We start from the raw sequence: 16,316 nt of genomic DNA, 5'->3' as shown, positions 1-16,316 counted from the left end.
ACGAAAACAAACCTTAAATCCATGGCTCTGCACCTAATCTGAAAGCAAATCACCAAATGTTGTCTTTGTCTCAGGTCAACTGTTCTCCTCACACACCCCCCCACACTCCCTATGAGTTAATCCACTTCCCTCCCACTCTGTTAGTATCGGTCTTCCAGATTGGCTCCCTGGGAGATCAGACAAGCACCAGAAAAAAGCAGCTGCCAGCAGCCTGGCACCACGGTGGTCCCTCTGTAAAATTAAGAGGTTTTGTGCTAAATCATGGGGTATTGTCACGGCCCTGTGGGTACAGAAGGCTAATAAAGATCCAGTCACCTAAGAAATCACATGCTCAATAGTACAGATATAGTCATCTAGGAAGTCAGACTCACCTTGGTACAACTTAACTTCTCTCTTGGGTCCAGCCCCAAAACCAAGAAATTCTGAATCAGTAATTAAATCCAGTGACAATTCAGTCCTCATCACTATGCTGAGGGTGTCTGCTTCTGCATCACTTAATGAATGCCACAACTGTGACTTCCCACTGTCTGGACAAGTGAGGATGTAGTTAAGAAGCAGCTAAAATCCAGCTGCTCAGCTAATTAAAACAGTTCACATTGATCAGCATAGGGAAATCCTTTCAGGAATTGCTCCCTAGCAGTTTCTTCAACCACTTATTACATATTCATGTGCTTGTCACTGTCATACTTGGGGATCATATTTTAGCAACCGAACCTTCAATTTTAAGGCAGAACAGAGGCAGGAAGTCAAAGCAGATCATGGCAGCAGATGATAACATTTCACACTCTGCTTCTCACAGCAAAATAGAAGTCATGAGGTTGCAGCAGCTTCTACACTTAATGATGCCCAGCTTAGATCTTGAAGCTGAAACACCTCCCAGATTTTTTGTGACTCTGAGTCACTCAGCTAGTGCATACCCTGAATTAACACTTTCCTGATCCAAAGCTACATACATGCTAGAAAGATTTCCCCTAACATTTTCTTTCAGGCAACAACCTGAGCTGAATTGCAACTGGCCCCTGAAGATGACTGGATGAACACGCACATTCCAGAAAGGCAAATCCTCAGAGCATGCATCGAGTTATTCTCAGTCTTCATCGTGTATTTTCTGATTTCAGCTCTCAATAAAATGTATGTTACAAGAATGGAGTTATCTGCTTATTTGCAGAAGTGTTTGGTCCTCCTGTAACAGCTAAGAAGATTCTTCTCTGTGCCACCTATCAACACATTTTTACTTATTGTTGTGATAATCCTGGTAGTATGTTTTGATTAAAATTAATAAATCGTATTTATGCTTTAATGACAACTTAACCTCGATAGCAAATATTTCTAGCAGTAGAAAGCACCTATAATTTTAATAATAGCATAATAGCAATGTAGCACGGCAAATGTAAATGCAAGTATCACTGAATTGTCATAGTGACGATAACAGGATATTTTGGCCCAGCCAGCAATACATTCAGACACAGAAGTAAGGGTTAGAAAACTGAAGGTAAGAACCAACTCCTTCAGATAAAACAACTTAGCTGCAAGCTGCAGTTGCTTCTGATGGAAATTCTTTACTATTAAAGTCCAGTAGTTTCTACATTAGCATATGGGAAAAGATGACAATGCCTATGCTTCTGCAGCTAAACAATACAAAACAAAACTTGTTTCTGAAGAATGGTTCTTTAGTTCAATTATTTGCAGTAACATTTCAGTCACTAAATCAAAGCCCACTCTAGCCACTGACAGGGCAGTTTGCTTGCTTTATACATCTTTGTATATCAAATAGAATCTGGTGGCTGAATGAGCACAAAAACCTTTATAATTGACATCACAGATGAATAAAACCTGATTGAATCATGCAGGCTGAACAGGACAAAGTCATAAAGAAAACCCATTGATCTGGATCCACAGGTATCTTTATTGAATTTTACCTATTATCAGGTATGGATATTAGATTTGGTTTAAATAGTCTGTGTACTTCACAGAACTTATAAGTATAGTGTAAAGGTTATCCTTAAAGTTTTGTAAAGGGAATGTGAATGCCATCATGTGACTAGAAGCATTAATAATGACTACTAATAAAATAGATAACATGTTGATGTACAACGAGTATTTTCAATCCCTATTAAACCAGTTACCTCCATATCAACAAAGAAGAGAATAGGAGGGGTAGGAGAAAATCACCCAAAGTAGTCAAAAGATGAGTGTATTTTCAGCTGGCCTTTGAAATCATAGAGGCTGAGAAGCTTAGGAATAGAAATACAACAGAGCATGGCTCCAGAGAGGAACAAGTAGGAACAAAAGGGTGTTGGCAGCAAGGGCAGAACTAGGCAGAACTCAGCAGGACGCAGAGGTTTCATGAGCTAGAGGGGAGGAATCTGGAGAAGAATGCTCATGTGCTTGCAAGCATACAGACTTCAAAGACTTCAGAGGAGTAATCAAACCAAGGGTACGAGGTATAGGTGTTTCTTATTTTGCCTAGATCTGTCTGTTTCTTTTGTGAAAATAATCTGTAAAATATAGGCACGTTTGCTTCAACTGTTGTTCATGTGTTAAGCAGGACAATAGTGCATGTATGAGGAAGGAGTTCCCAGGGAATCTTAAGGAAATGTAAGGCCTCCCACAGATGGATAATTTTAGTCTCACTTCCAAAGGACAGTACCAAATAGCATCTACACTGAGCAGTTAAGATAGTTTCTGGATCCTGCCTAGTCAGAAATTAAGAGCACACAATTCCAGCCTTGTAATCGAAAAACCACCTGGCTTTAGATTAAGAATGTAAAGTCCAACTGCAGCCACAGAAGTGGGCTAGGAGAAGTGTTCGATGCTGGTGTGACTTCAGAACCAAAACATCATTTGAGTATCTTTTAGAATATCAAAATACAACAACAGCCAATGCTGAACACTTTTGACAAGTCCCATCCCATAGGATTCCCATACTCCTTAAGCCTAATTCAACTTTGTCGGCCATGAGTCAAACAAGCAACATGAATGTACTAGAATTTAAGCTTTAGCTGAGTGAGGAAACAAAAGGAACTTCATCATTGTTTTAATTATAGATATATGTGGAAAGCAAAGACAGGACAGTCTACAGAACAGATATATTAATACATATGCAACAAATATGTAGTTTTATATGCAGTGAAGTTTTAGCTCATCACTTAAAAACAAAAAACAAAAACATTTCTACAATGTAAATGTGAACAAGCAGCCAAAAAAATGTGTGTAAGAATATTACAAAATCATCCTTACAAAGAGACATACTGGCTTCAAACTGGTCATTTATATTTATAAATAAAATACATAATTAACAAGCATTAACAAACATATCTTTTCAACCCTGCCACGTTAAAGCCTCACAAAAGTAAAACCATCTACATGCGTGATCACATCTTGTTCCAACAGACTGTTGAGTCACCCAGTTACACCCTACAGCACATGAGGTCCATAAACTTGTAACCGTGGCCCTTGCAGAATGCACAGTGCACAGAAGTTGTAAAGTAAAATCTCAATACCACACCCTTCACCAGACCTGTCTTTCCAGACAGCTCAGTCAGAGAAATGGCATGTTTGCCTATACACTCTTCCCTTGCCCTTCCTTCAAAAACACTGAAACGCTTGTTTTTCTTCTATTCCACAGATATAGACGGAGCTTTTGGTTACAAAATACAGAAAATGATTCCTCAGAAAACTGCACTACATAACATCAAAGCATACATTCATCCATCTGTAGGTATACAATGTTTACCTCCAAGTTTAAATATTACCCTAAACTGCAGTCCTTTTTACCCATTCACAAATATCTATCAACTCTAAGATTAAGGTCAACCATTCCCAAAAGACAGGCATCAAAGAATATTTTTCAAGTCTTGTAATTATGACTCTACAGGCATGTAGTAGGTAGGGCATGGCATGTAGGTAAAGGTAGTATCTTTGTTGTCCCCAGTTGGGGAAAACCAGACGAGTTTTCAGATACTCACAGATACTCACAAACTTTTCTAAGGGTGAAAGAGAAGCATCCACTATCAGAGCCAAACAGACTTTTGAAATCAAACCTACACCTCCAAAATCTGCATCTACACCCAACACACTGCAAAACCCTGACAGGCAGGCACAGCGCTGAATTTGCTATAAGAACAGTTAAAACACCTACCTCAACAACCAACAGAAGACCTTTACCTACTGGGGAAACCTCTCCAGTAAAACAAATCTCATCTTTGAGCAAGTCACCATGCAAACGTATTGCAAGACAAGAAGAACTTCCTCCATCCTCAATCATATACCCTGGTTGTCTTACAACATCATGGACCTCAAATTATATGGCAAATCAGTAAATATTGCAGCCTTTAATAGATGGTTATAGTTTGGAAGAAATAATCACTATCATCACCTTTCCCCACTCAACTAAATTTAGCTTCAGAAACAAACACCTTGTAGAACAGATTGAATTGGACCTTACCAGAACTAGAGTCATAAGAAATACCTTGCCAAAATATTTCACAGCCATGGAAACCAATGCCCCTCCCTAGCTCATAAAAATCGCCAAAACACATAACTCCTTCTTATGTTCCTCCATGCTCTTCCAGTATTGCCATATGCCATAAGGTAAATTAGGCAGAGGAAATCAAAAGCCACAAAGTATCAGGTTCAGTTTACTCAGGTGATTGAAAGAACAGAAAAAAACAGCGATCAGTGTGGCTCCCCTTCCCTCATAAACAACCACTTAATCTCTGACCTTTGACTCTTGATCCCAAGCCTTTACAAAGACAGGCTTAGAAAATATATATATTTTTTTTTTTTTTTACATCACCAGTGCAGCTTAAAGGCTCTGGATTCGGACAACAAAAGATCAATTTCTCTAACCTTCAGTCTCAGCAATACCCTTAACTGCATAGGCAGTAAATCATTGGTGTTCTTCACAATCAGCCAAAAACCTTATCCTCCCCTCCCCGTGCCTAACATGCCTCTGGGCCTCCAAAAGTAATAGTGTCCTTTTCCTTACAACTGCCTAATTGATTAACATCAGGCATTTTAACTTCATCAAGAAGCAGCAAAGCTACAGGGAATGACAGCTCAGTCTCTTACACTAAAAGAAGCAGAAGGCATTATATAGAACTGGCAGACACCAAGTTTCAAAGAGTCAAAGCGATTTTTCAGCATGGAACATGAGGTTAAGCTGTGGGTGCTAAAAGTGCATGAAAATTCAAAAAAACCCAAAGAAATCCCATTGAGGGCTATGATAATAAATACAAAGCATCACCTCTCTCAGGGGCCCCAGGCCACACAAATCTGGATGCTGACAGAATGCATTGATACTTTCCCATGTACGCTTATTTTAACCTTATCTTCTCCCTTAGGCTTCCACTTCATACATAAGCAAAGATAGAATAAGAATACTGGAATAGGTGGACTTCGGATCTACTCCACAAAGAGTAGATTTTTTACACCCTTAGTTGTCTTTCAGGATCAAAGGAGGTTGTATGTCTGAAAGCTTTGCCTTTTTTTCCAGTTACTTCAGTTATTCTAATAAGATAAAACTTGAGAGAAAAGGACAAATCTTGGGTTGTTTACTTTTCAAAGACATATGAAAACACTGATTTATTTTTAATGTGAAAATAATCCTGGCGATTTCTATTTTATGCCCTCTAAGAATATAAATAATTTGGTTTTATATTGACATTCAAGTACATCTTTATTACACTAAGCAAAATACCTGCGTAGCACCTGCAGCAAGGCAGTTACCCCACTAAGAAGCGCATTTTGTCAATTCAAATACTAACAGACATCTTTAACAAAGCCTACAAAAGACAGTATGGGAACAGTAATTAAAGGAAATACAGAGAACTGTGTCATTATTTCAGATCTGTTCTAGACGGAAAAAAATAAATACTGTTATTAACAGTAAGCACTGTCCACACTGCAAAATGTTCATTTAACAGAACACATTTCCTTGTCAACAGCCTGAGAAGGAAGATGGAAGTAATGCAAACAATCTTGTGTCGTATACACCAGTACAGTGTGGGGAGAAAGCCTCTCCTGCAGCTGTCACTACTGTACTTGTCCTCTTCCTTTCCACCTGCTCAACCTTCACCCTTCAGGAACACCGCATGCTTTTGGCTAATCATGGACGTAGTATTTAAGAAGAGGCAGTGGAAACGACATAATAGAACAACACAGTTGTCTTAAAAGCAGTGCTCAAAACAAACTGTTTTCTTGGGAGAGGAGGGAAACTTCCTGAACTGATATCAGAACTGTATTAATACTGATATGCTGTTGTATGAGGAGATGGGGAAGCAGAAGTCCAGACAATATGGAATAGAAGAACTATAAGAATAAACCCAAAGCTATTTCTTTCCACTTAGCATTTATTCCAAGCAAAAAAAATGCTTACTATAACATGAGATCACTGAGGTACTCCTTTTGCTTGAGCTAGATATTATGTTGTAGATCAAAAGAGAGATTTAACAAAGTAATCATTATTTGTGGTTGGAACATCGTGATTAGATTTGGACCTTCGCAGTAATTACAAGTCAACCTTTGTCTTGAGCCTCAAGAGATGGGAATGTTTCGTACACCCAGAACAGAAGACAACCCTCTCATAACAAGTCTCCCAAGATTAAGAGGTGGGTATGCATACCTATAAAGACCATACTTATATAAATACTTCCCAGTTTTAGAGTCATGTGGTCTAATTTCAGTCCTCTGTAGGACATGTCCAGGACTTGCCTTGGTTGTAGCCTCCAAGGGAACAGGCAACACGACTTTTTGTACCACTGAATCTTAATTCTCTTCCCGAAGCTGAAGTATTTTGAAACAGATACAAAGGCAGCTCACCCTTGTCTGTGCTAAGGGCTAATACTAGCTTAGTTGAATCTGTGGTTTGTCCGAGATGGCCAAAACCAGGATAAATCTTGTAGGTAAACATGGTGTAAATTCAAATGATGATACCTGCACTGAGCAAAATACCACTTTTGAAAAGAGAAATTTTGTAGCAAAATCAGAAATGCAAAATCACACAAATGACAGGAGCAGAGCCAAAAGTATAGCTGTGCAAAGTGCACAGCAAGCATTAGGCAGAAATATAGGAAGAAGGAAGAAACTATCACTGTGACAGGACTCACCAGGAATATTTTCCGCCCCCGATGCAGTGAGGATGCAATTTTAACATGCTTTGAAAGAATACTTGATCAATCATTTCAATGTTCAACCTGTCAAATCAGATGCTACTTAAGATAACTAATTCCTACACTAGAATCATCTGCAGACACTAAAGAGTAACTAACAATGAAATGACAAAGTAGGTGAGCAGTACAGAAAAAAAAAAGAACAAAAAAAAAAAGGAAGAAGTAATAATCTGTTCTCTTTTGTGCACATCAGAGTAAGAGGCCATGGAAACCAACACAATAAAACTGCAAACTGAGCTCTCCCACTCAAATTCCAGAGGTGAAGGAAAATGGAGATACTGACCTGAGCATAGACAGAAACCTACACAAATCCTTCAGGAAATAAATCAAAGCTTAAACAACAGCTCCAGCACTGTTAAAATATCAAGACTACATTATTTCAGAAAGAACTGAACTACCACTGCTACTACTACTACTTCTGAGCTGGAAGGCTACAACCTACCAAATCTGTCTCCTCAGCCTTGATACATATCCCATACATCTCCCCTAGCAGCTCCTCCTCCTTCTCTATTTTCTTTGAGACTACTACAAATACCTTTGGAAAGAATTGTCTTCCAGCCCTCCTTCCCATCCGTTAGATCAATGTCATGTACTATTTATCATTGAAATATCTTTGGGGGGAGGGGGGGAGGGGAAGAATAACCAAAGATGCAGAATTATAACCATGCCCGATTCATTTGGCCCATCACATGTTACTTATAAACAGAGAATTCCAGTTCTCCCCACAGCTTCCATCCACCTCAGAGCAGGGTTAAAATACAAAGCCATATGGTTGTTTTTAAGAGAATTATTGCCACTTTATTGGGAAAAAATGAATTATTCTTAAAATTTCCTTTAAAAGGAAAGCTCCATGATTAAAAAAAAAACCCTGCCATGTGTAATTGTGTGCTTCCCCAAACCACCTTTTCTAGAACTAAGGTCTATCAGGGTCGTTTATGTCCCAGACAATTCTCTTAATGCACAAGGAGAGTGACCTTGTAACTGGTCTGCAGTAGCTTGTACAGGAGTCTCCTCTGAAAGGTGATAGGAGACTGAAACTTGTTCATCTACACAAGATGCCCAACAGAGCACTGAAATTCTTTTAGTTAGGAAGGAGAGTGAACCCTTTTCTCTTTACTCCTTCCACAACCATCTTATTCTCAGCATTATTTTCCATTATGAATTAGCATAAGCACTGGAGAGCAGCCCAGACAACGGAAGGAGTTGTTCAAGGCACCAAAGCAAACAGTGTTTCAAAATTCCCTTTGCAGAAACCAGGAACAGAGCTCTCTTTTATTAAAACAAAACCTTCTTCTGTGTTTAGGAATAAGGAATCTGGAAGGCTGGCTAGGATGTGCCCTTCACAATAACTTTTTACCACTATCTGTGAGATAAATAGGTCCGCAAAAATCCGCAATGCAACAGTGATGAATTGGCAGCATTAAAACAAACACCAGCAGCAACAGGCTCTAGATACCCCCACAATCCCTAATTGCCAACAACTGAGCTGAATGCATTTGCCATCTATTCCTTTGCTTCACCTGTAATTTTTTTTTTTTTTTTGTCATTTACAGGTAAGTATACACTCTGCAGGGAAAATTAACATTGCAAACAATAAATTAAACATAATTATTTATTGCGGCAAAGAAGCTGTCAAAGAAATATGCTGCATAAAATTGCTCCAGTTTATTCTACTCCCTGGAGGACCATCTCTGACATTCACTGCACGTGCTGCTGACCAGAAACACATGATAAACAAAAGAAAGACAAATAAGCAGATTCCAATCTCAAGTTTCAGCAGTTTAAATCCACACTTCTTCAGTCAGATTGTCACACTTCAGTCACACTACAAGCGTGTGAGCCCAAAATTTAGCTCTTGGAATGAAAAAAGTTGAGCCATGTGATCCTACATTTTAGATACCAACAACAAAAATCACAATACCGAGCCTCTGCTTCTAGGTCTGTCACTGATTTATTGTGCGACTTGCAAGAAATCACTCTGCCCTCCTCTGCTGAACCTGCTTCATCTGTAAAGTGGAGAGAAAGTCATTTTTTCCTCTGGAGATCAGCCTTCTGATCCAACTGACCACATGAGCACTGATAACAGCCCAAAGGAGGCAATGAGACTCTCCCTTCTGCAGCGGCACAGGCTTAGCTCAGCTCAGGGAAACTGGGAAACTGCACTCAAGGGTTTACGAAACAGACTAGATACTTTTTATTACATAAGCTTCTGACCTATTGGGTGTTTACAAAAGCAGGACCTTCCTCTTTTCACAACCTACTTTTAGGGTTTGAACAGGTCAAAAGGAACCTGCTACTCCCTAGACTAAAAATCATAAAAGCTAACTATAAAGAATAAGAATGAAACAGTAAAACAAGTATCATCTCTCAATATTCGTTCTTTCTTCTACACAAAACTCTTCCCTTTCAGATTGACTGTCAGCTAGGTTCAAAGTCTCAAACTTCAGATCTGAAACACTAGCTGGATGGGTAAAAGCCTGAAATTTTCCTCTGTGGAAACTGGAACTTCTGTTTGACAAGGTAATGCAAACATTGCTAGCAGACAATACGAGGCTTCTGAATGACAGCAACAAAAAACTATTTCGGGATGCTTGTAGGAATGCATCTGGTCCCTCTGGATATTATATTGTCCAGTGTTTGAACTAAAGAACTAGATTTAGACTGGCTCTTTTGACATTTACTCTCGCAACATTATAATTTCAAAATTCAATTAATATGAAACAGACAAGCAGCCTTTAAGTGGGTAGAAAACAAGTGGAGCCAATCTCTTTTTCCAGGGAGTTTTTCAAGACTTGGCTAGAAAAGATATCATTCCCCTGATCTAGTGTTAGCATCTTCCCACTATGAACAAGATGTTGAACTACATAACCTGCAGCGGTCCCTTCCCACCAATATTTCCACCTTTCTGTGATTTCTCAATACAGAAGCAGCAGTTAATGTGGAGAGACTTCTGATTCTGTCAGTTTGACTAAGGCACAAGAGAGAAGCAGAGGTCTTCAGCAGGGTTACAAGAGCACCTCTCGCCCTTTCCATTGCCCAATTCCAGTAGAGCAATCTGCATTTTAAATTTACTCAAAACACACAAAGTCTGTTAATCAACCTATAAAAAATTAGCAGCAACATTACTCCTGAAGACAAAAACCTCAAGTTGTTATGTGCACAGATGTCATCAGCAGTTTGTGAGAGGCTTCAAAGTAGAACCCCAGGCTTCAGAGGTTAGGAGGTAGCATAATTTCTGTGGCAGAAGGAAGGACTCTCATATGGCCCTTCACATATGCAAAGCTGGAATTATTAAATGACTCACTGCAATGGTTACATCATAGAAAATCCTGTTACTGTCTGTTTTCTCAAGATCTCAAAAGCATATTGATTTGTAAAAGCACATTGGTTTAACTATAAAGTGAGGGCAGTTCCACTATGTTCTCTGGCCTTGCCTTAAGACTCCTTTCATGCCCTGTTAAAGGCTTAAGTTCTTAGTTAAAATATTTATTTCAGGTTTCACAGATGATCTGGGGAAACACATTCTTAACATACAGTCAGGTCACTACTCTAGCAGTTATTAAACACAATTTCACAAGAACAACATTATGTAGTAGAAGAAATAGAAATGCAGAAGCTTTCACTAATGGAATTCTGCTACATAAAAAAACTAAACCCAAAGTAAGATTCAAAATACGATTCATAAAAATGATAGCTTGATTTACCAGATGCTCACTAAAAGGATCTGTAGTCCCTTTGATCAGCCACTTTGAGTGCTTCATTATAAAGAAAAAAAAAAAGGAGGGTTGCGTCTATTTGTATTGTTGACTTGATGTATTTCAAATAAAAAAGCCCAATTTAGTTCAATCAAATGAAGGCAACCATAAACTTAACACATTACTATCAGCAGACAGACTATATGCCAGTAAAACCTAGAATCATTTCCTAGAAATGAACTAATTATTTTCTTCCTTCTCCCCATTTTGAGGGCAAGCTTTCAAAGTACACTCCTAGATTTTAAAAATCAAAATCTCTTACTTCAAGTGATTGATATGCTACTAAATGTCTCAATAAATTGTTGCTGTGTTTAGCTACCTTCATCTTCTCATCCCCAAGGTCAAGGCAACTACAATGAACTATATTACATTAAAAGACTGTATTTCAGGATTTTTTTGATCCATAATCTTTATACCAAAGAAAAAAAGAAAAGTATAATGAAATTAATTTAGTTCCTTTTATGACCTTTACTCACGTTCACGGATTAACTACAAATATCTGAAATCTTTTCTTCTATTACTATCATAATTTTCAGTTTGAAAACATTTAGAGACATATGACTAAAGGGTCTGCTTCTTTTGATCTAACTGACCTGTGTTACAGCAGTGCATCACCTGAAGCTATCAGAGACAACAGTGCATGACCTGACAGTAAAATCAAGAAATAATGATAATTACAGATCACTGTTGCCAGTACAGACATATTTTTAATACTGTCTGAAATAGAACAAATGAAGGATGGTTCATATTAGGTCAAGAAATTAAACGCCTCTTGATAAAAATCTAACATAGCTATAGGTATTATTTGGATCCAAGTAACATCTGTTCTGATCTTATTAATGTGCTAATATTTAATAAAAAAAAAATCAGTGCAGAATGTTACTTGAAAAAGATATCCACAGGCCGCCATCACTATCTAAACTCTGCTGTGCGGCAGATGGTTGCTAATAGCCAAAAGACGCAAAAGATATTGCTTACAAAATGTCTATTAATACACTATCTAGTATCTATTTCTCTCTTTTTAAACCATTACCTATGGTCTTCAGTTCCTCTATCCCCAAATTTCCTCCCAGCTTCATGATAGATCCCAGTAATATCACTCAGAATACTTTCCTATAGCATTTCTCCCATACTAAACATTTGATAGGCTAGTAACAAAACCAGAATATTTGTCAGAGTTCCTCATACCACTATAAATATGTTTCACTCCACATTATCTAAATGGCATCATAAAAGGAACTACATTAAAGACCATTTATATACTCTTCTATCTATGTGCTTCCCATTGCAAATGAGTTATGTCCAAGCTATGTTTTTAAACTATTACTGCTTCATTGTTTTATAAGCTTTCCATCCCTAATACTGCAAAGACTCAAGCACAAGCTGATCTAGAAACACACAAGCTGATGCAGAAACATAGAAGAATATGGTGTTGGAAAGGACAAGCTTCAGACCTCTGCGATCACAAGAAATATTGTCATGTGATCTTTTTATTAAGCTCTTTGTGTTCCATAATAAAACTTAACATTAGAGGAGGAGTTGGTGTTTGGTCTTTTTTTTTCCTCATCCCAGTATTCCACATTTGTGAGTAGACTGGGCAGACTTTTGGGCAAGATCTCACTAAAGCTCTGTATGAAATAAATTTGTACTTCTCTGGCTCTCTCTTGGAAATATGCACACCCAGTATTTCATCTTAGGATACTCGCCTTTCTTAAGGCTCATTGCATATGTCTTCATCTGGTCAGCTAGTACCCCCATGTCCACCTCCATTATTTTATACTAATTCTAGCGCAGAAATTCTTGTAACCAGACCTTGAGTTCAAGTACAAAGACCTTCAAGGTCATTTTGGCTCCACTTTGGATCATGAAAGGGATGGTGTGGAGCACTCAAGAAATGCATCCCACAACATGCAGCTTAAGGAAAAAGCAGAGAAGATGCCTTTGAACCATCGTATTTTCTCTTTCCCTTATCATGAGCTGCCCCTAGAGACGAAAATGTCATTGGTATAGTAGCTCATCATAAAATGGCATAAGCTATAAAACTGTCCCCAGTGGAACTCAAACAGCTATGAAATGTTGTCCATGTTACAAGAGGAGTGTGATTTACATTTTAAGTCTTGCATTCTTCACTATTTAGTTTTCCTATAGTTCTTACAGCAAGGGGCTCTGGTCTTCATGCAGCTGCAGCTCTTTTCCCAGACACGATATGGCCAGACTAAGGATAAGAATCTCATCCTGCAATTTGTCACCACAGGATTATGCATCCAACTATAATGAGAGATGAACCACAAAGTGTAGAAGTATCAATTAGCAGAGTACATTATCTAAGGCAGGCTGCGCCTGTGCTGGCCTATAAGAAGCAGCAAGACATGCACAAAATCACATTGCCCTTCAAACAATGACTTTTCTTCCTCATAACTCATCCTGGAAAGCAGAACTATCACAGCACAATGGCCACTGAGGTTGAGAAGGAGGTAGAAGATACATAGAAATGGTCAGAAAACATGCACTAGTGACGGGAATGAAAGACTATAGAAAGTCACAAGTCACATTTTTCTTATCATTAGGAGCAACCTACATTATACAGTTAATTTCTCTGTGCTTTCCACATGAGAATTTGGCATCTGGAACCCAGACAATTTTGTGCAGTGTTTTATTGTCAGAGCTGGTCCACATTTGAAATTCCAATTCCATGGAAAAAATCTTAAGTTTTACTTTACTTTTGGTTCCAAATTAGAAATTCTAAAATACACTCCAGAGCAAAAAAGGATCAGTCAGAAGAAAGGAGAACAGACTGAAATGGTTTCAATCTTAGACTAAACAATTTGCTAAAATTAGATTTCCTTTTGATAATGACTTGGATTTATTTGGCATTATTGTAATATGACTTGATCTAATAAAAGTTCAAACATGTAGACTGTAACTGCATCATTTTAAGAAAAAAAGTTAAGTATCTTTAATTATAAAAGGAAATACAGTGATAGATCTTTTAAATAATAGATGTAAGTAATCAAAGAAAAAGACAATACTCCCTTGCAACTTAAACACAGTGCTGGAGACGGCTACAGAGCTGTTGCGGGTAAGTGAAGGAAGGGAAAAACATCCTCTCTTATATCACATCACATCACACAGTTGACACCACATATCAACTGTGCTGTAAGAAGAGGCTTCGGTTCCCCCTCCTTTTAGCTACCCCACCATACTGTGAAACTACAACAAAAAAGTCAGATTGTAAAAAACAGATTAAAAGGTCATATTATGTCAGAAGGCTGGACACCAGGGGCATCCTTGGAAAGGCTTTTCACAAAGGAGTGGGAAAGCCAGTGTTAGCTGGTCTGATCGATCACCTTACTTCATTAAGATCCCACTATCCACCAAAGGATATGGACAAGATCCTATTCCCTGGCAGAGAAATGAGAGGAAGAGTTCGGCAATAAAGCAAATGAGAAAGAAAGATATATTATAAAAAAAAAGGAGATAAAAACTACAGAACATTCAGAAGCTCAAAGGAAAATGTGGCCTTGCAAATCAATAGCATAGAAAGTTCACGGCAATTGCGGATGGAAATTCTAAACAAACACAAAACGTTTGTGTGTGTGTTTTGTTTAATACTTGTTCTTTTGCTTCTCTCAATTTTGAAACCTTAGTTATGATGGGATCAGAGTTAATGGAATAAATAATAAAGTGTCGCAATTCTTGACTGAATCAAGAATTATTTTCCCTGCTACAGTAGCAAACACTCTAAAGAAGACAGAAGCAAAAGTCATGAGGGCTTCTTGCCTTAAATCACTACTTTACCAAACAACCTTGTATGTGATACATAAACAAGCCTTTTGGATTTTAAGTGAACACAATTATAGTGTATTAAGTCCTGCTGATTCCTTGGAAAATTTTGCTCATAAGGAATATAAAATAATTACCTTTAACACGAAGTTATTTTGGTATTTCATTACTGTTACCAAAACAGAGAAGTAAAAGAATGGCATTTATATTTTTCTGGCTAATATCCTAGTTCATCCCATAAAAGGGAAAAAAAATAAGAAAAAAAGGAAAAGAAGGGAAGAATTAACACAGAAATATGGTGCTTACCCTGAAGAGCGGCAGTCTGGTTTATTTCTTTCAGAGCGATCTGTGAGAAAAGAGGCATAATATCAGCACAGAAGTTGGATGGTCTTTAGCAATACCAGTACAGAGGTCTTAAAGGAACTGTGACACCATATGACTAGTAAAACCAAAAGCTGATTCTGTTATAAACTGGTTTTCTGTACTGGGCTACTCTGCCCAAGACCAAGTAAAACTACTACGAGTTTAACATTTGTTAAAATTCCTCTACTCAAAACACGGTATATTTAACTTTCTACATTAATGCTTTGGAAGCTTCCCCTCCCTTCAGCTAAAATGAATAGGACTTTAGTTTAGGGTAAAAATAAGGGAGAGGGAAGAGGAAAAAAGAAAAACCACAGATTACTCAGCGCAAAAAAATCATTCCATGAATCATGGCTGGCAGAGTTCCCTAACAGGATGGGAGAAAAATCAGCAGCTGGTTGCAGCAACATCTGCAAATACACTGAATCCAGTGCAGCCCCATTGTTAACTCTTCACCTTCTGGGTGTTCTAGACACAGAATCTCTCTGTTTTCAGAAAGGGTTTTGTTTATCCTGTGAGTATTTCAAGTAGCTTATTTGCACAAATGAGATTGACTCACAAACAAAAAACTACATAGTGCAATCACGAGTTCAAACTCGGATGAACTTCTTTTGCTGAACAATTAATCTGTTGCTAAAGCCATCTCTAGACATATTTCTAAAAGGTTTTTGATTTTTGAAACCATCAGTATGCAAAGAAAGTATAAAGGACTTGTCCTAAGAGTTAAGCACTGCAAAATAAGCAGAGTTGTGTATTAGAATCAACATATTATCAGTTGTATTTTAAGTCCAGAATATCTCTTACCATATGATTTTTTAACTACCTGAAAGAAGCGAGTGACATTTGTGACTTCCTAAAACACATATATTCTAAAATTAGAGGGTTTTTAAATTTACTTATTACAGAAAGATCCACCATGCAATTAGAAAGATATTCCTACAGCTACATATAATCTCCACTGACCATTGTAATTTTTATTTTTATTCCATCTGTGTGTATTTTAAAACTAAAGCTATTTTTCCTATACTAGTAAACACTTCACTGAAAAGCCTGTCTATAAAGAATAAGTCTTCCTAAAAATAAAATCATACTCATAGATTGTATTTTTAACCTTAAAGCTCTGCATCTGAAATAAAATTTGTTCTAATAGTGCATATTGGTTTGTGTAGTTTTATCTTATGTACAGAAGAAATATTTTCTTCTCCAAGTTTTATGTGCTTATTTGATTATGTTTTCATTAGAG

The 16,316-nt window shown here is 37.7% G+C and overlaps 1 protein-coding gene across 4 annotated transcripts in view; it reads right to left on the bottom strand.

Moving 5' to 3' along the window:
- SH3D19 (SH3 domain containing 19) overlaps positions 1 to 16,316 on the bottom strand; it is an 84,446-nt gene that overhangs the window by 50,431 nt on the left and 17,699 nt on the right. For all 4 annotated transcript variants that reach the window (XM_054064645.1, XM_054064643.1, XM_054064644.1 and 1 more), the window contains exon 2: positions 15,017 to 15,056. In XM_054064645.1, the coding sequence (XP_053920620.1) occupies positions 15,017 to 15,056 (40 nt within the window). The remainder of the gene's footprint in view (positions 1 to 15,016; positions 15,057 to 16,316) is intronic.

Source organism: Cuculus canorus, chromosome 4 (assembly GCF_017976375.1).
Source record: "Cuculus canorus isolate bCucCan1 chromosome 4, bCucCan1.pri, whole genome shotgun sequence".
Taxonomy (NCBI): domain Eukaryota; kingdom Metazoa; phylum Chordata; class Aves; order Cuculiformes; family Cuculidae; genus Cuculus; species Cuculus canorus.
Note: the sequence above shows the minus strand (reverse complement) of the source record. Positions and strands in the feature narration are given on the sequence as shown.